The 17,877-nt window shown below is 53.3% G+C and overlaps 6 protein-coding genes across 6 annotated transcripts; all 6 read left to right on the forward strand.

The window, feature by feature from the left end:
- Positions 1–476: 476 nt before the first annotated feature.
- BO70DRAFT_73356 (uncharacterized protein) lies at positions 477–1,311 on the forward strand. Its single transcript, XM_025548680.1, has one exon. The coding sequence runs from the start codon at positions 609–611 to the stop codon at positions 1,044–1,046; it is 438 nt and encodes a 145-aa protein (XP_025397876.1). The 5' UTR covers positions 477–608; the 3' UTR covers positions 1,047–1,311.
- Positions 1,312–2,400: 1,089 nt separating this feature from the next.
- Positions 2,401–4,142, forward strand: BO70DRAFT_363663 (RNA-binding domain-containing protein). The gene is made up of 4 exons (XM_025543626.1): positions 2,401–2,530; positions 2,634–3,357; positions 3,416–3,612; positions 3,668–4,142. Exons 2-4 carry the CDS (start codon positions 2,874–2,876, stop codon positions 4,079–4,081), a joined length of 1,095 nt encoding a protein of 364 aa, XP_025397877.1. The 5' UTR covers positions 2,401–2,530; positions 2,634–2,873; the 3' UTR covers positions 4,082–4,142.
- A 662-nt stretch (positions 4,143–4,804) lies between these two features.
- Positions 4,805–6,705, forward strand: BO70DRAFT_363664 (UDP-N-acetylglucosamine diphosphorylase). Its single transcript, XM_025543627.1, has 3 exons — positions 4,805–5,659; positions 5,720–6,454; positions 6,537–6,705. Exons 1-3 carry the CDS (start codon positions 4,943–4,945, stop codon positions 6,606–6,608), a joined length of 1,524 nt encoding a protein of 507 aa, XP_025397878.1. The 5' UTR covers positions 4,805–4,942; the 3' UTR covers positions 6,609–6,705.
- Positions 6,706–8,331: 1,626 nt separating this feature from the next.
- gisB (putative zinc knuckle nucleic acid binding protein) lies at positions 8,332–9,174 on the forward strand. The gene has a single exon (XM_025543628.1). It carries the CDS (start codon positions 8,610–8,612, stop codon positions 8,796–8,798), a length of 189 nt encoding a protein of 62 aa, XP_025397879.1. The 5' UTR covers positions 8,332–8,609; the 3' UTR covers positions 8,799–9,174.
- Positions 9,175–11,973: 2,799 nt separating this feature from the next.
- On the forward strand, positions 11,974–13,199 carry BO70DRAFT_363672 (putative ribosomal small subunit assembly protein). Its single transcript, XM_025543629.1, has 2 exons — positions 11,974–12,943; positions 13,028–13,199. The coding sequence occupies exons 1-2, from the start codon at positions 12,035–12,037 to the stop codon at positions 13,034–13,036; spliced, it is 918 nt and encodes a 305-aa protein (XP_025397880.1). The 5' UTR covers positions 11,974–12,034; the 3' UTR covers positions 13,037–13,199.
- Positions 13,200–13,820: 621 nt separating this feature from the next.
- BO70DRAFT_398009 (general transcription factor IIH subunit TFB6 family) lies at positions 13,821–14,895 on the forward strand (the record flags this gene model as incomplete). Its single annotated transcript, XM_025546755.1, has 2 exons — positions 13,821–14,184; positions 14,360–14,895. 2 exons carry the CDS (start codon positions 13,821–13,823, stop codon positions 14,893–14,895), a joined length of 900 nt encoding a protein of 299 aa, XP_025397881.1.
- Between the last annotated feature and the right edge of the window lie 2,982 nt (positions 14,896–17,877).

The raw sequence follows: 17,877 nt of genomic DNA on the forward strand, positions 1-17,877 counted from the left end.
ATAGGACAATGGTGGGTATAGAAACCCTATTGGCTCGGCTGGGCTACCAAGGGCATCAAACAAACCGCTTTTCCTGCGGTCAAAAGTTGGCTAGTACTTTTGACCCCCAGCATGTCAGCTCGAATCGGATCGACAACAGTCGTAGCCACGAGCAACTCCAGATATCAGGAGTCCGTGTCAAAAGGAGGAGGCGTATTTGGGACCAAGAGCGTTCGTGCAAACGGAATCACGCCAATGAGACTGCACTGGATGACTCGGAAAGCTTGGCTCGCAGTTCCCCCGGCACAAGAGATCAGGACCACCGCTTGGCTCAATTAGATCATTCCGACCCCAGCAAAGCATAAGTGTGGCTTAGCTGCCAAGGCTGGATTGGAGGGCAGCCCTGGCATATATGAACTGGCTTTAAAATGGTGTCCAGGTCACCGGGCTGGGGCTGGATCTGCACTAAGCTGCGTGGCTTTTTCAATTCCTGGTTTTGGCATGGAGAAAGAAAGAACAGGAGGGAAGGGCCCGTAAAAAAAGAAATCTATGACGAATAGGATAATGGCAACGTACTTCCTTAACCTGACCAGGACTGACAAGAGCTGTGGGGCCAACGAAGATCTAGTATGCATGAGGTTCAGGGGCACGGGGTACGGTACATATTATCACTGCCTGACAGGCCTGTCGACATCTGCTGGCGCTCAAACCCATCGGGTTTCGGGCTGCGATTGGCCCAGATCGGAACCGAGTCCACTAACTGTTGTGTTGGGAGCTTCGCTGGAATACCGGCGAAAGGGGCTAAAGATGCTAGTGTGCCTTTGGTTCAAGATCAAGATCGCACGGCGATAAGACCTAGAAAGACCTGTTTCAACCCTTGCAGCAAGGGAAATGAGCAGAAACGACAAAGAAGAGCTAGAATAAAAAGCAAAGAAAGGGAGATTAGGGGGAAGAGCGAAAAAAAAAAGAAAAGAAAAGCAAAGAAAAGAAACGACAGGAAAAGTCTCAGCTGGAAAGAAGCTGGGCGATGTGATGACCGGACTACTTCTTCTCCCCGGTCACTTTAGACTGGTTGGACCAGGAGAGCTGCCATTGGCAATAGGACCAGCCACAGAAGAGAAAGAGCCAGTGGAACTTATGAATCCCATTCTATGTTCTCAATAGTCGGGGGGGGGGCGGGATTGATTCCATTCAATCACGGTCATCTCAAGAGCCCCATGTCCAAGTCCACCACGTGTATCTCCTAAAGGGACTAGTATTGCCAACGCTGCACATCGTCGTTAATGGGATCAAAGACAGCTGTTGGGTTTGAGCTGCAGGAGACCGCCCGTTTTTTCAACGCCCCTGTGGTGAAACTCGTTGAATCGGAGGGGAAACGGGCAGTTAGCCGTACCCCAAGGTAGCGGATATGCATCCATTGCATTTGCGTCTACCAACCTGGGGAGAGGGAAGGGGGGAAGAGATTCTTCCAGAAGGGAATAAACGCCAGACCCCAGTCCTGTCTGTACGTCCCAGCAGAACCGGCGCCTTTTCTCCCGAAACGGCTCTCCGTGGGAGAGAGGAGGGGGGGAGGGTTGCGGGCAGCTTTTGGCATGGGTCAACGGCGGCAGGTCAGCTCCAGCGACAAACAGCCCCCTGCTGGATCTCGGCCCAAGCCTAGTGCGAGACTATCTCTTGCCTTAATTATTCTCGTCCAACAGGGTTCTCCGGAAGATATGCCGCTCAGTTGGAAAGAATGGCGGTTACACGGAGGGGGCGCCGGATCGACCATCCGACAGAGGGAACACCTCGAAGCCGTCGGCGGTGATTGAAGCAAGGCCGGATGCATTCCTTTCTTTTTCCAGGGTCTGTATGACCAGCAGGTCGCTGTCACGATCATGACATTGTGACCGGGGAGGGAGGGAGGAATGGAAGGGTTTGGAGGGTTGGGGGGGTTTTTAGAGGAAGAGTGGGGGATGGGAAAAGGTGAAGAAACCCCAGACTGCAAGGAATTACATAGTTGCAATCTGACCAGGGTTGTCGGAGATCTCAATTGTTGGTGGTGTTGGTGGTGGTGGTGAAAGTGAAGGAGAAGGAAGAGAGACGGAGACTGACTTACTACGGAGTAGAAACTCGTACTTTGTCAAGATCGACGGTGGACCGACACAGTTGGCTGGGCGGCAGCGGCTCCGCATGAATCGCAACTTTACTTACTTACATTACCGTTAGCCCGCCAGGCCAGTCCGTCTTAGTCTTCCTTCTTTCCTTCCGCCGCCGCCGCTGCTGCTGCTACTTGCTTATCCTGGTCCTTTTGGCTTTTGCAGCCGGTAGCACCACCACCATCGCCCCGTATCCTTGCTCTTTCCTACCGGCCTATGAGCGTCTCATTTACTCCCCCCTTTCTTCCCTCCTATCTCTGGGCTTCTTTTCCTCTTCCTGTCTAACGCATCGTCGATCATCGCAGCATCACCCGCAGCTGCCGGGAAACCGCCATGAGCGTCTTGCTCGAAACCTCCCTGGGTGACATCGTCATCGACCTGCTGGTAGATGAGTCCCCCAAGGCTTGTGAAAAGTGAGCACCACCTAAACCCTTCCCCTGGTCGTCTCCACCATCGGTTCTCGGTGGTTCTGGATGCGCGCGCGCGTACAAGTCGAGTGGCTGAACAGGAACTAAGCTCTCTCTGGTATTCCGTTGTAGCTTCCTCAAGCTATGTAAGGTGAAATACTACAATTTCTCCCCCGTCCACAGCGTCCAGAAAAATTTCACCTTCCAAACCGGCGATCCGATTGGGCCCGACTCCTCAGACAGCGATGGTGGATCGTCGATATGGGGCCTGCTGCAGGGCCCATCTCACCGGACGTTCCCCCTCCAACTCCCCCGGAAGTTGAAGCACGACGAGCGCGGCACCGTTAGCATGGCGACCGTTCCCTCCCCTAATGACCCCGATCTGCGCATCGCCGCGAGCCAGTTCCTCGTCACGCTCGGAGACAACCTCGACCACTTGGATGGCAAGGCAGTGATATTTGGGAAGGTCGTCGAGGGATTTGACGCCCTAGAGAAGGTCAACGAGGCCTTTACCGATGATCGCGGTCGACCACTCCAGGACATCCGGATCCGCCATACCGTCATTCTCGATGATCCTTTTGATGATCCCCCGGGCTTGGTGGAGCCAGCAGAGAGCCCTGTGCCATCGAAGGCACAGCTGGCTACGGTGCGAATCGCCGACGATGAGGACTTGGATGACAATATGGATGAGGAATCGATGGAGAAGCTTCGGCGGGAACGCGAGGCAAGAGCACAAGCGTTGACTCTGGAGATGGTCGGCGATCTTCCATTTGCAGAGGTGAAGCCGCCAGAGAACGTCTTGTTTGTTTGCAAGTTGAACCCGGTGACCCAAGGTATGTGCGCAACGCCGCTCTGCTTCGCAATGGCACTCGAAGCTGACAGCCGGACTAGACGAGGATCTGAATCTGATCTTCAGTCGCTTTGGGCAGATTCTGTCTTGTGAGGTCATCCGGGATAAGCGGACGGGTGACAGTCTCCAGTACGCTTTTATCGAGTTTGAGAATCAGAAGGATTGTGAGCAGGCCTACTTCAAGATGCAGGGCGTCTTGATCGATGATCACCGCATTCACGTGGATTTCTCTCAGAGTGTCAGTTCAAACCGCCCATGGCGCTCCCATCCCAGGTTGCTAACCCGCCCATCAGGTCTCCAAATTGTCTGAAAGCTGGCGCAATGCCACCATTACGAAACGCGGCGGTCAACGGGGCGGCTTTGGCGGTGTCGCCGGCCTTGAGAAGAAGCGCCAGTACAGGGCATCTGACAACCCCCGGCAACGGGATGATTACCACATGGTCTTCAACAAGGATTCATCCAAGGCGAAGCCTGCTCATCGTGACCGATCGTATAGCCGAAGTCCGCAGCGCAGCTCCCATCGGGAACGACGAGTCAGTCGCAGTCCTCGGCGGGACTCGCACCGCAGTCGGTACCGGAATCGATCCTACAGCCGGAGCCCACCACGGCGGGATTCCTATGGCGACAAGGATCGGAGTAGGCCGTACGAAGGTGGACGACGGGATCGACGAGAGGATGATCGATACCGGGACGGACGGCGTCACTGAGATCTGAGGATGAAAAATGAAAAAAAAAAAAAAAATTATCATACATACATACTATATTCACTACATAATTGGAAGTGCTATCCATGTGCGAGGCCCTCTTGGAACCTGGGCTAGCGCCATAAAGAAGATTGGTCGATACTAGACGTAGTTTCACATCTCCCAATCAGGAAGGCAATGAGGGTTTGTATCATTTGAGGTCACCGTCGGAGATCTTCCTGAGACATACATCAATAATTACTGCCACACACACACATAGTACTTGGGTCGGTGAGGTGAAACGGGGGCCCACGGCTGCCCCGCCGGCTGGTGCAGCGGCGGCGCAGATTGGCCGCCCCAAGGCCCCTCCAATCGAACAATTCATGGGCGTGAGGGAACGGCGGCCCCTCATAAGCCTGAAGCCGGCGTCATTCAATGTATCTGCTCCGTAATAATAGTAATAATAACCCTTTTGCGGCGGTCACTAGTCCGTCTAAAAATAAAATCATCAATTGAAACTCAGGGATTCCTGGTGGTCAGTTAGTAAATAGTGGTACACCAGGTAGGTACCAGCTGTGCTGCGCCCTGTACAGTAGTAGTAGCAGTAGTCATAGTATTTATTTGTTTGTTTGTTTCTCTTTATTTCTTAAGGGCAGATCATCCTCCCCCAAGGAAGCTTCAGCATCACCCCGCGCTTGACACCTGTTACCCTCCCCCCTTGCCTTTTTTTCTCCCTAACCCCTCCCCCCCTCTCTCTCTCCCCCACCCCCTCCCTTCCCCTCTACGGAGTACTCTTCTATTTCTTCTCTATACCCCTCTACTACTTTTTATATCTACACCCGCCCTCACATACATCACCCTTGGTTATACCCGACACGATCAACCATGGCTGCCGCGATCAAAGAAACCGTCTCCAACCTTTTCCATGGCCAGTCCCAGACCACCACCCTCCGGGAACCTTCCTCCGAGGAATTCCAGCAACTGCAGCAGAAGTACACCGATGCCGGACAAGGACAGGTCTTTGCTTTTGTCGATGAGCTGAAGCCCGCCGAAAAGACCCAGCTGTTCCACCAGCTGAACAACTTCGACCCCATCCGCATCAACGAACTGGCCGAAAAGGCCTTGAACCCCCCCAAGGCCCAGGCTGGCCCGGTCTCTCTCGAACCCCTCCCCGACGTCGCCACCGCCTCGATCCTAGACTCCGACCCAAGCGACCTGCAGAAATGGTATGAGGAGGGTGTGCAGCTGGTGGCTCAGAACAAGGTGGCTGTGGTGCTGATGGCCGGTGGGCAAGGAACCCGTCTGGGTAGCTCCGCCCCCAAGGGATGCTTTGACATTGGCCTCCCCAGCCAGAAGTCCCTCTTCCAGATCCAGGCGGAGCGCATCGCTAAGCTCCAGCTCCTGGCCAAGAAGACCTCTGGCAAGGATGCGGTGATCCCCTGGTATGTCATGACCAGTGGACCTACTCGTAAGCCGACGGAGGAATTCTTCCAGCAGCACAAATACTTCGGCTTGGACAAGAGCAATGTCATCATTTTCGAGCAGGGAGTTTTGCCCTGCATCTCCAACGAGGGAAAGATCCTGATGGAGAGCAAGTCCAAGGTACGTTGGTCCTTCTATTCGTCGTCGTCATGACGCGACCTCTCTAACTCCACGATTTAGGCGGCTGTTGCGCCCGACGGCAACGGTGGCATTTACCTGGCCCTTCTGACATCTGGAGTGAGGGAGGATATGCGGAAGCGTGGGATCGAGCACATCCACACCTACTGCGTCGACAACTGCCTGGTCAAGGTTGCCGACCCCGTGTTCATCGGCTTTGCCGCCTCTAAGGACGTTGACATTGCGACTAAGGTCGTTCGGAAGCGCAATGCCACCGAGTCGGTTGGTTTGATCCTCCAGAAGAACGGCAAGCCCGACGTCGTTGAGTACTCCGAGATCGACCAGGAGACGGCCGAGGCGAAGGACCCCAAGCAGCCCGACGTGCTCAAGTTCCGTGCTGCCAACATTGTGAACCACTACTACTCCTTCCGTTTCTTCGAATCGATCGAGAACTGGTCCCACAAGCTGCCTCACCACGTGGCTCGCAAGAAGATCCCTTGCATCAAGCCCGAGACCGGCGAGGCGTACAAGCCCGAGAAGCCCAACGGCATCAAGCTTGAGCAGTTCGTCTTTGACGTCTTCCCGATGACCCCCCTGGAGAAGTTTGCCTGCATCGAGGTGCGCCGGGAGGACGAGTTCTCGCCCTTGAAGAACGCCCGGGGCACGGGAGAGGACGACCCGGACACCAGCAAGGCCGATATTATGAACCAGGGCCAACGCTGGATTGAAAAGGCCGGCGGTGTCGTTGTCACCGAGGAAGCGGCCGTGGGGGTGGAGGTGTCTCCCCTGATCAGCTACGTAGGTACTCCCCGGTTTACTTCGATGAGATTAACTACTACCGCACACCCATACTTGAAACCAGACTGACTATGAGTGACAGGGCGGAGAGGGACTGGAATTCCTCAAGGGCCGTGAAATCAAGGCCCCGGCTGTGATTGAGAAGGAAGAGTAAAGGAGGGACCAGCACATTAATTGCAGGGAGTTGGAATAGCCTGTACGAGCTCACTAATAATTGCATGAACAAAGCGACACCCTTTTTTTTTTTTCCCTTTGTAGTAGGCCGGGTTACTTCCAACCCTATGTTGTTGCTGGCTTGCCCGCGTGCCATAGGTACTACTACCCCTCAGGCGAGCGATCTGGGCGTACCGCCGATGAGACCTCGCGGAACCTTGGACGGACGGGGCAGGCATCCTGCTACTCCTACTACCTTGATTATGTATGCTGTATGCTGTCATCATAGTACATTGGCCCGGACGGGTCTTGCAAATAACGCGGTACAGGTTCCGTACATGGCGGATACGGACCTAGACGTGGAAACGTCCTTCACAGTCGTAGAGGTCAACTCCAGCAGACCGACTATCAGGATCGTCCCTGTACTGGACACATAGTACTTACATCGGTGGCCGGTCTAGACTGGGCCTGGCAGACCGGGCCCGCCCCCAGTTTCGGACGTGTCTCCTCCAGGAGAAAAAGAAAAGAGCGCCGGAGTCGAGAGGTCGCGCCACTCAGCTGCATGTCATCCAGAATGACAACCTGACAAGGAACAAGGCCTTCGGGCAATACGGCTGGACGTAAGGTACGTAAATGACAGGAACGTGTGCCTCAGGCCGTGCGCGCCCGTGGCCTCCCGCCAATCAATCCGGGGCTCACCCACCCTGAAGGCGTGAACGATACGGGAAAGCCCGGGAGCCCCCGCGGACCGCCAGTAATTTTCACTTGCCAGCCCTGTACCGAACCTGTCAGTACGGCCCCGAAACCCTGTTCTTTCCGTTTCCTTGCCTAGCTTCATCGCTTAAGTTGTTGCGATTGAAATCCTTTTTGACTCCTCCGCCGTTGTGAGCTACGAAGACATCGTTCCAGGGTATCATTTTTCTTGCCTATTCTTTCTCTCGTGGTCTGGAGGGATTGGTGTTGCCGTGAGGTCTCCTGGAGTGTGTTCAGTGTTGGGTTTGTGTGCCTTTTTCTTTTCTTTTCTTTTCTTTTTTTTTTTTTTTACATTTACCCATTTGGTTGCTTTCCAGGCTTTGTCAGCCCACTTTTTCGAGTCTCAGAGTGGGCTGTCGGAAGTGCTGCTTGCTGCTATTACTGCTGCTGCTGCTGCTGCTGCTGCTGCTGCTTGCTGCTCCTGCTGCTGTTGCTGTTGCTGTTGCTTCTCCTCCCAAGGTTCTCCTGCTGATCGTCCGCGCAGTCCTATTGACAAGGAGATTTGTGATTTTTTGTTGGTTCTAGGAAGGGTGAGTGCTGTCCGATGTCCCCCGTGACTTGGCTGCGTTCCCGTGGCCGTTTCGCGACTCCAGTTCCTTCACCATCCTCTGCCGTTATATTTTTTCCCGCATCCTTCCACCACGGGGAACTTCTCGTCTATGGGCAATGCATGGGAGGATCGATCCCCGGCAATTTGTCCCTCGCTACATGGCGCCACGGATAATGCGACGATTCCCTCCCTCATCTATTAGCTCCTCCGACGAGATGCTGTTCTCCGCCGCCTATCTTCATATCGATGCAAATCCTCCTCCCGCACCGGAGACTACATGATGCGCTGACGCACCGGATCCCCCTGACAGTTTATCTGATCGCCAAGATGTTGTTGTCTCGTCGCGCCTGCTACAAGTGTGGCAACATTGGCCACTATGCTGGTTAGTTGCTTTGGGACAGGAACGCCTTGGCCCAGCTTAGAATTTGCTAACGGGCTGACGTAGAGGTCTGCTCTTCGTCTGAGCGTCTCTGCTACAACTGTGGGTAGTCCCTGTGGATTGGCAGCTTGCTTATTGTGCATCATTTGCTGATACTTTCGTGGTTCAACAGGCAAGCAGCCTGGTACGTCTCTCACGTGTGTCACGTCGCCCGAGCGAGATCTCTGATCAATCGACAGGCCATGAATCCAGCAGCTGCCCGCGTCCTCGTACTACTGAGAGTAAGCTTCCCTGGACCTCGTCATTGGAATGCGCAGGGAATGCTGATATATTCGATTTCTTCAGCCAAGCAATGCTACAACTGCCAGGGACTAGGCCACGTTCAGGCCGATTGTCCCACGTTGCGCTTGAACGGTGCCAACGGCCGCTGCTACAACTGCAGTCAGCCCGGCCACCTTGCCGTACGTTCATCGGCAACCTCGGTCTTTGCTTTACTAACTGCCTCCTAGCGCAACTGCCCCGCCCCTGCTACCGGCGCTCCCCGGGCTGCTGGTCCCCCTCCCCCCCGCGGCGGATTCAACGGCGGCTTCCGCGGCGGATTCAGCGGATACCCTCGTGCTGCGACCTGCTACAAGTGCGGTGGCCCCAACCACTTCGCCCGTGATTGCCAGGCTCAGGCCATGAAGTGCTACGCCTGCGGCAAGCTGGTAGGTACCCTCGCTATCAGAGAGCTCTCAGGCTGATAATCTCCCGCAGGGTCACATCTCCCGCGACTGCACTGCCCCCAACGGTGGCCCCCTGAGCTCCGCCGGCAAGGTCTGCTACAAGTGCTCCCAGGCCGGCCACATCTCTCGCGACTGCCCCACCAACGAGATCGGTGTCCAGGGTCTTGATGGTGCCCCCATCGCCGCCCCGACCGCCCCTGCCGCCGCTGTGGCTGTCGAGGCCGGCGCGGAGGGCACTCCCGTGGCACCTGTGGCACCTACCACCGCGGTTGCATAGAGGAGAGGACGAATCTTATGACTGATCGGTCCCAGTTCCTGGGAGCCTGTTTCCATTCTGTCTTTCTGTATTAGGGTTTTTGCCGACATCGATCTCGATTTTTCTTTATTCCCATGTTTCTTCCTTTGCATATATTGCGCCCCTCCCGTTACTTCTCGGCACCGGCCGCTTTCTATTCCTATTATGTATACGACGAACAAAAGTTTCACGACGTCTTAGGTTTCCTTACTGCTTGGATCCTATACACGGCTCAGGGTCTTATGGTTGGCGTCTATTGATCTCCTCGGGTATCTTTCTCATTTACAAGTATAGGTGTGGCAAGAAAAGAAGGAGACGAGGCCAGGCGAGGCGACAGGTTAGTTCGAGCGCAGGAGAGACATTGGTGGACTGAAGCACGCGCGTTGATATGCATGGGAAAAGGCTTCAAGATGGTTTGGATGGGATTGCGTGTGATGAAGATTGTGAGTGGTCAAAAAGGTACCTGGCGCTGTGGTTACCTCCTCATCTTTTCGTACTATATCCTCCATACGTTCGTCGAATGGGGAGCAAAAAAAGAGAATTCCAAAAAAGAAGCAATTCCGGTTCTCCAGATGTATGTGCCGTCGCTCAGATCGAGCTGTATCAAATAGCCTGGCTGGTACGGGTTCAAATTGATCAAGTATGGGAGTATGGGAGAGCCGTTTCTCTCCGGTTATAATTGTAGCAGTAGCCTTACCGGGGCTTGATGGATGATGCTGCCTTGCTATTCTGGCGACTGGCAACCCCGTGACGCTGGGCCTTCTTTGCTCCCTCTTTTCGTCCCTCTTCGATCCCGAGTTGCTTGCCACCACCTGGCCAGCACTTCCCCACGTCAAACGAGCGTCTACGACCTTGGGGCCGCATTGTCCATCATGGCCGGTTCCGATACAAGTGACGAGTTCAACGATGATGTAGACCACCTTCCCCTGGCCCCCCTCTCGGCGTCATGGATGCTTGTACTGAACTGCCGGACTGTTGCTTTTTACTGACATCGGAGTGGCCTCTGGTCATGACAGGTCTTCATCGTGGATATTGACACCATCCAAGCCCACGGTCTGTGCCTTCTGTGTGTTCCCTCACTCCCGTTCAATGGTTGAGTTAAGACAGGAATCGGGGTGGCGGACATCACCAAGCTGAAGACGAATGGATACTACACAGTTGCTGTACGGACATACCCTACCCTACTGCACGCTTCATTTTCTCTTGTATGCCGACTTATGCTGTCTTCCTGGGTCTCAGTCCGTTCACGGTGCCACCCGCAAGAACCTCTTGAAGATCAAGGGCTTCAGCGAGGTCAAGGTTGAGAAGATCAAGGATGCGATCCAGAAATGCATGGTATGGGCTGATAACCCTCGTTTTTCGTGTGGTGAACGTAGAGCACTAACTCGACAGCCCACTACTTCTGGATTCATCACAGCAATGGAACTGTGCCACCAGCGGAAGAGAATTGTCCGTATCTCAACCGGGAGCAAGCAGTTTGATTCTATCCTGGGAGGGTAGGGGTGCATTGCTTTCCTGTGGTGAAGTACCCGTGCTGATTTCACTAGCGGCTTTCAGAGTATGAGCATCAGCGAGGTCTTCGGGGAGTTCCGTTGTGGAAAGACTCAGCTATCGCACACCATGTCTGTCCTTGCACAGCTCCCTAAGGACATGGGCGGAGCAGACGGTAAGGTGGCTTATATTGACACCGAAGGAACTTTCCGACCCGAACGCATTGCCCAGATCGCTGAGCGGTTCGGTGTCGATCCGGACTCTGCTCAAGAGAATATCTCTTATGCGCGTGCGCTCAATAGCGAGCATCAGTTGGAATTGCTGAATACCCTGAGCAGAGAGTTTGCCGCCGGAGAGTACCGACTGCTGATCATTGACAGCATCATGAATTGCTTCAGGGTGGACTACTGTGGCCGTGGAGAGCTTGCAGACCGTCAGCAAAAACTCAACCAGTTTCTGATGAAACTTGCCCACATGGCTGAAGGTATGTATCTGTGTTTCTGGGTATACATTGCGGGGGTTAATGTTGTCTGCAGAGTTCAACATTTGTGTCCTGATGGTTTGTCCCCCGCCTGGAATGACTGCCAGTTCTGACACGACATAGACAAACCAGGTTCAGAGTGACCCGGGTGCCAGTGCTCTCTTTTCTGGAGCTGATGGCCGCAAGCCCGTCGGTGGTCATGTCCTGGCGCATGCATCTGCGACTCGAGTGCTCCTTCGGAAGGGTCGTGGAGAAGAACGTGTGGCTAAGATACAGGACTCGCCAGGTTAGTTATTGGATGGTTTCTACCCTATCCATCTAACAGTCCCTAGATTGCCCGGAGAAAGAGGCGACGTATGTCATTACCAATGGTGGGATCAACGACCCTGACAAGGTGTAGTCGGATAAATATACTAGCCCTGAAGGCGGAGGAAGAATGAGAGAGAATCGAGAAACCATGTGCTGTCGACGTATTTCCAGAGGCAATAATGTCCGATGCTCTCCTATAACAGGTGACGGAGCTATCACAACAATGTACTAGTAATGTTCATTCCAGATTGTTTACTTCTGTCCGACACTTCGTAGTATACTGTGTCTGTCCCGTGGATGTGCTGTTCTCCGCCTTCCGAACTGCCGGTCCAAAATTTCCCGCTAAATTAAAAGTATTTTGCGGCGCAACGATTTCCGCATCACCAACCACTTACCTCTTTTCTCTCTCACCCTACCCAATTTCTGTCCGGGAGTCGACCCAAAATGAAGACAGACCTTGAAATCGCCGGGTTCGGCATCTTACCCCTGCGGTTCCCCGAATCCGCGGGCCACTCCAAGCCTGCCACCCACTACCTCTACCTCCGGGCCCACGAGCCTCGCATCCCAGATGTCGACACCCCGCGATCCATGTTCATCGTCAACGTGCCGGTCGACACAACGGAGACACACCTGCGCCATCTCTTCGGCACGCAGCTATCCGCCGGCCGCATCGAACGGGTAGAATTCGAAGCCGCCCAGACAAAGAAGAAGGGCATGCAAGCGACACCGCAAGGCAACATCGCGACCAGCAAGAAGCGCAAGCGAGTCACCGCCGACGAGCTCCAAAGCCAGCTGGATGACATCACTTTCCCGTCTACCTGGGACCGCCAACTGCAGAAGAGCGGCGCTCACGCCATCGTGGTCTTCGCCGACAAGCCCAGCATGGAAGCCAGTCTGAAAGCCGCGCGGAGGGCCGCCAAAAAGAACACCCCGATTGTCTGGGGCGAGGGTATCGAGGACCGGATCCCCGCGCTGGGGCTGTCGCGGTATGTGGCGCATACACAACGTCGGTACCCTGAGCGGGCGGAGCTGCTGCGGACGGTCAATGACTACATGACGGTGTTTACGCAGGTGGCGGAGACGAGGAAGCGTGAGGAGGCTCGGCGGGCACAGGAGCCCGACGAGGATGGGTTTATCACTGTTACCAGTGGGCCGAAGCTGGCTTCGACGGCTCATGAGGATGAGGCGAAGCAGTTGATTGAGAAACAGAAGCAGAAGTCTCTGGGATTGGAGGACTTTTACCGCTTCCAGTCGCGTGAGAAGAGGAAGGAGGTGCAGAATCGCTTGCTTAGGAAGTTTGATGATGATCGGAAGAAATTGGCGGATATGAAGCAGCGGAAGGGGAAGATTGCGGTAAGTTTGTTTTTGTTCTTATTTTTTGATCTTTTGTTGTTTTCTTTGGGGATTATGAATGCTAATCAGTTGTTTTCTTCCTAGCCTGAGTAATGATGGGCTCGTCACTGTGTTCGGCATCGGTTCTGTTTAGCATGGCGTTTGGGAGGGTTGTCGAAAAAGTGCGTTCAAGTGGTATTGGCTTGGGGATAGTGATGTGAGTGTCCCTTTTTTTTTTTCTTCTTCTTCTTCTGTCCTCCTTTTGTTTTGAATCCGCATGATGAGTCCGCTGGGGCCAGAGTAGCAAGACTCAGCAGCCGCTCGATGTCCTGCCATGTCTACAAAAACCAGCATTATTCCAATCTTCTCACCTTCTGAAGCATGATATCAGCCTTGCACATTGGCTAGTTGGTTGTATCCTGGTCGCAATGCTGACTTCATTGCAGGTATATTTCATTCTTGTATCCTATAGATCTCAAATATGATAGACCGTCTTGGATCTGATAAGTGGTACATGACCGGTCAGCATGAACATTAACCATGTTTTCTTTATTGCATCCTTAAACACCGTACCCTCATGTCTCCAAATAAATGAGAATTGCAGTAGCAACTCCTAGATAGTCATGAGATAGTCTCCGTACCATTCTACACCTATGCGCACGGACCATCGGGCTTGGCGATGACATCGTCGGCGCATCGTACAATCGCATCGAGATCTTCAGATCGCATATCAGATGACCCGGTCTCTCTAGTACCGTGCTTGCCGTCACAGATAACTTACCTACCTACCTATTCACTCTGTACTGTCTGGTCTGGACTTTCTCCCACTGTACTCAATCCAAGCAAATATCACAACTCCAGCCTTTCGTCTCTACAGTCAACAAAACAGCACACACCAATGCCTCCGACAACAGCAACCACATCCAACCTTTCAGTCGAAATGCAGGAAGCAGGAGGCTTCCTCCCTTCCCCCGCCCCTTCCCCTTCTACCACCATAACTACCACTTCCCTCCTCCCAACCCCCAGATCCCAACCCCTTCGCCGTGGCTCCAAGAACGAAAACACTGTGATCAGCTACATCGACAAGAGCCTGTTGTCGATCACCCGTCGCCACGCCAAGAAATTCAGCAGCGCGTTTGACGCAGATGGGGAGGCTGCAGGTGAGACTGGGGAAGAGGAGGAGGGCAGAGGTTACGAGAGCTTTGCGGAGGTAGCTCGGGATATGGAGAGTGTGGTGGATGTTCTGTGGGTTTCTGGAACGCGTATGTGTTTTTTTCTTCTTTTTCTTTTTCTTTTCTTTTTTTTTTTTTTTTTTAAAAAAAAAAAAAGCCTTCCCATCTGTTATATTCCATCCTTTTGTTTTTTCTCTCTCTTGATGTTTGTTGTAGGTTTGAGGTTGAGGGTAAGTACCTAAGGCTAACGGGAATATGTGGCTAGCATCGCTGCAAATACCCCACTTGATCTCGTTGGCGGTGCAAGTCAATTCGTATCTGCCTGAGTATCCGTTCTCGGCGAAGGCGACGTTCCGGCTGCTGCGGAAGTTGGACGAGGTGTTTGCGGCGCTCTTGACGGGGGTGGATGGGGAAGGGAAGACGGTGTCCGGGTGTGAGGGGAGCATTGGAGGGGTGGTGTCGATGACGGAGAAGGTGAGGATCAAGAGTATTGCGGAGATGGGGCGGGTGGTGGTTGTGGATGTGAGGGAGAGGGAGAGAGAGGATGGGGGTGAGGATGAAGATGACGAGGACGATGATGACGATGATGAGGATTTTGGGGATGGGCTCGGCACCGATGAGTACCCCCCTCCTGGGAAATGGGAGATGGAGACGGCTAAGGTCTATGAGAAGACGATTCAATTGCTTGGGGATGATTTGGCTGAGGCGGGGGAGTTCTGTGATACTGATATGGCGGCGGGGGAGGAGGAGTTGGAGGATGGGATGTGTGAGGTGGAGGATCTGAGCGAGGATGAGATTTGATTTGGGGGTTGCGGTATTTTTGGGGAATGCTATGACGTTGGGGCTTGTTGCTGTTGTTGCTGTTGCTACTGCTTCTGTTATTGTTGTTGTTGTTGTTGGTGGTGGTGGACTATAGTGTGCTTTACCTGCGTGGGTTGATATTGGCACATGCAAGGTGTTCCGGTCTGGGCTCGTACATGAGAGATCTATTCATGTATCGGCTTGACAGTATTCTGCAGTCTAGTTTGATCATTGTCTTTTTCTACAGCAGGTGCAAGTATACACCGCAATGAAGTACGTGATCAATCTAGAATTGGAGGCGCGTCCCATCATGCCTACTACATACTAAAGGGGGCTGGGCTGACACGAACCAAAAAAGGGCGGGCATGGTTCGGAGAGAAACCAGGTCGATCGGTGTAATAGGTGGATTGTTGAGACTTGAGAGCTTGCGAGCACCAGGAGGCAGTGCGTGAGTGGGTCATGGTTGATAGCTACGAAGTACATCTGCAAATACATACATACGGCTAAGGAATTTGAGCAAGCAATGCAGAGCATCCATCCTACGAGTATCCCTGGGCATCCGCAGTAGGTTGAGTCCTGCTTTAGTAACTTTCGGCTGGCTGGAGGCGATCCATGGCTCAGTACTGATGCTCTCATACCAGACCACAGTTGCGCTGCTCAAGTGTTCCGTACTAGCCGGTACGGGTACACTTATGAGAGCAAAGAAGCGTTTATGGTGCGGGCACCTGCAAGGGACGACCTGCGGTGCGGTAGTTGGGGGATATAGTACTGTAGATAGGTACGGAGTAGGCAGGTAGGTAGGTGGTGTAACCAGGTCGATCGACCCATATCTGTGTCCTGTCCTGTCCGTACATGGTGGGTGGTTGGACTCGCATCGCAAGTATGTGAAGATATGAAGGAGGCGTGCGGAGTCCCCCCTCCAAGGTGGGCGTCGACTTGCTTGATATATATTATTATCGTGTGCCAAGTACGGTGGTGGATGCAAGGGTCAACACTATCAAGTACTACTAGCAGTGGCCCAACTGTCGATGGATATATCCTCCGGCGAATTTGAATCAAGGGAAGGAAATCACGAGAGTGTACGGAGTAGGTACTCCATACGCAGTAGATATATATGATTACCTATACACAGATAGTACAAAGTATGGTATAACACGAGGTCGCGTCGCGCACGCGTTAAGTAGTTAGTAGTAGGTACAGTCGCAGTGGTGGTACTCATGCAATTGAAAGTTGAAACAGACTCGGGGAAAAAGAAATCACACCACCTGAACCCCGTCTCACAGTCACGAGGCTGAGAAATCCTGTCTCAGATACTCGTGGGATCGGATTCCATCAGATTGGATCAACTACTAGTTAGCTCTGACCTGTGCCTTACCTAAGGCCAGGTTGTAGGTTGGCTAGCACTCCGTACCTTACAGATACATAAATACAGAGGGTATTGACCACCCCCGAATCAAAATTACGGGCCACCAGTGCCCGAGTTCCGACCAATGAGCAGCACATGGGCCTCATTTCCATGGTTCAAAGATGCCCCAGTGGAGTCGCTAAAATTCCCATGGGCCTGGAGGGCTCGGGCTCGTTTTCTGCTCTGCTCTGCCGTGCTTCTCCCCAGTATCTATCTATACCTTATCATTGCTATGTACTCCGTACATGCCATGTATCTAGTGGTCCCGGTCGATCCAGAGCCCCCCCCAGCTTTGACGGCCCAACCGTGAATCCATTCCAATGGATGAGAATTGATTTGACTGATTATTGCCCTCCACCGGAGTCAATGGCTGAAGGTTAGATATCATTGTCTGGAGTGCCACTTAATTCTTAGTCGCGCGCTGCTTGGACCAACCCCGCCCGCCACTGTCTATTATTAACGTGAACCACCACTCCGTAACTAGTTACGGGATGGGATGGACATGTAATCCCTCACATTGGTTATTCTGCTCCCCGTCGGATTTAATATGGCCGGCAGCGACCGCAGGTCACTTGCAAATCAAGAGTGTCGAAGAACATCCACTCCCACATGGACATTTTTGCTTCTCGAAGAATGTCCTGTCCTGGATGCCCGATCAGTCCTCCGTCATGGACAGACCAGGCAGGCTAGCTGCTCCACGATCCATGGGTCTGGGCGCATGGGTGGGGGCCATGTTTCCTTTCACTGAACTTTTCACAGTCCAGGCGTCTGCCTTTTCTCTTTCTGTCTTTGTTGATTAATACAGTTTGAGTATCGACGTCGATAGATGTCCATTCTTATTATTCCTTAGATCCGGGGCCACTCCTGTGTCGGTCCCCTATTCTACACTATAATTTCCACGAACCCCCCTTACCACAATATCTTCTAGGTTCTCCATATGATTGTTAGTTCTTTCAGCTCCGTCAGCCACGCTGCCAGTTCCGCCGCCGACCGGAGCATCTAGCAACTAACTAGGTACTCCGTAGTCCGTACAGAGTACCTACATATTTGCTACACGCCTACAAAGTACTAGTACTAGGCATGGTCGATCCAAGGGACAATCAGGGCTGAACTGCTGTAAACGGAAACCGATCTGCGAATGACCGTCGAGAGCTCGAGGCATCCGACAACCTGGGCGGAGAACGGGACAGGCCTATGATGATAAGGGCCCATGGGACGCGAATGGAGCCCGACGAGTCACAGCGCAAGGACGGGCAGGAAAAGACCTCACGACTCTGGCGGTCTTGCATGTGCATCCATCCTCAGGTCCTTGCAGGTTTCGTGCAGCGAAGCCGATTCGGCCATGTTTACGAAGCCTGAGAGGTAGGTACTTACATGTCGATTTTTGGCGATGATTGTCCGGCCCCGATCGTCGTTATCTGCCCGCCCCTTGTAGCTACTATACCTAGTAGTACTTTGTACCCAGTAGTGCCTTCGGGCGTCCGTACGCATGCATTTTCCACTAGGGACAGAGTAAGTACATATCAAGAGGGACCCCATTTTCTTCTTCCTCCACCCCCGGCTCCCCCTTGCCTGAG

Source organism: Aspergillus heteromorphus (assembly GCF_003184545.1).
Source record: "Aspergillus heteromorphus CBS 117.55 chromosome Unknown BO70scaffold_19, whole genome shotgun sequence".
Classification (NCBI taxonomy): Eukaryota; Fungi; Ascomycota; class Eurotiomycetes; order Eurotiales; family Aspergillaceae; genus Aspergillus; species Aspergillus heteromorphus.

Bases quoted from the DNA above. Each gene is read 5' to 3' on its own strand.
- BO70DRAFT_73356 (XM_025548680.1), top strand. From the start codon at position 609: ATGCATGAGGTTCAGGGGCACGGGGTACGGTACATATTATCACTGCCT.
- BO70DRAFT_363663 (XM_025543626.1), top strand. From the start codon at position 2,874: ATGGCGACCGTTCCCTCCCCTAATGACCCCGATCTGCGCATCGCCGCG. The intron at 3,358-3,415 runs GTATGTGCGCAA...CAGCCGGACTAG, and splicing joins GTTGAACCCGGTGACCCAAG to ACGAGGATCTGAATCTGATC. The intron at 3,613-3,667 runs GTCAGTTCAAAC...CCCGCCCATCAG, and splicing joins ACGTGGATTTCTCTCAGAGT to GTCTCCAAATTGTCTGAAAG.
- BO70DRAFT_363664 (XM_025543627.1), top strand. From the start codon at position 4,943: ATGGCTGCCGCGATCAAAGAAACCGTCTCCAACCTTTTCCATGGCCAG. The intron at 5,660-5,719 runs GTACGTTGGTCC...TCCACGATTTAG, and splicing joins TGATGGAGAGCAAGTCCAAG to GCGGCTGTTGCGCCCGACGG. The intron at 6,455-6,536 runs GTAGGTACTCCC...TATGAGTGACAG, and splicing joins TGTCTCCCCTGATCAGCTAC to GGCGGAGAGGGACTGGAATT.
- gisB (XM_025543628.1), top strand. From the start codon at position 8,610: ATGCTGATATATTCGATTTCTTCAGCCAAGCAATGCTACAACTGCCAG.
- BO70DRAFT_363672 (XM_025543629.1), top strand. From the start codon at position 12,035: ATGAAGACAGACCTTGAAATCGCCGGGTTCGGCATCTTACCCCTGCGG.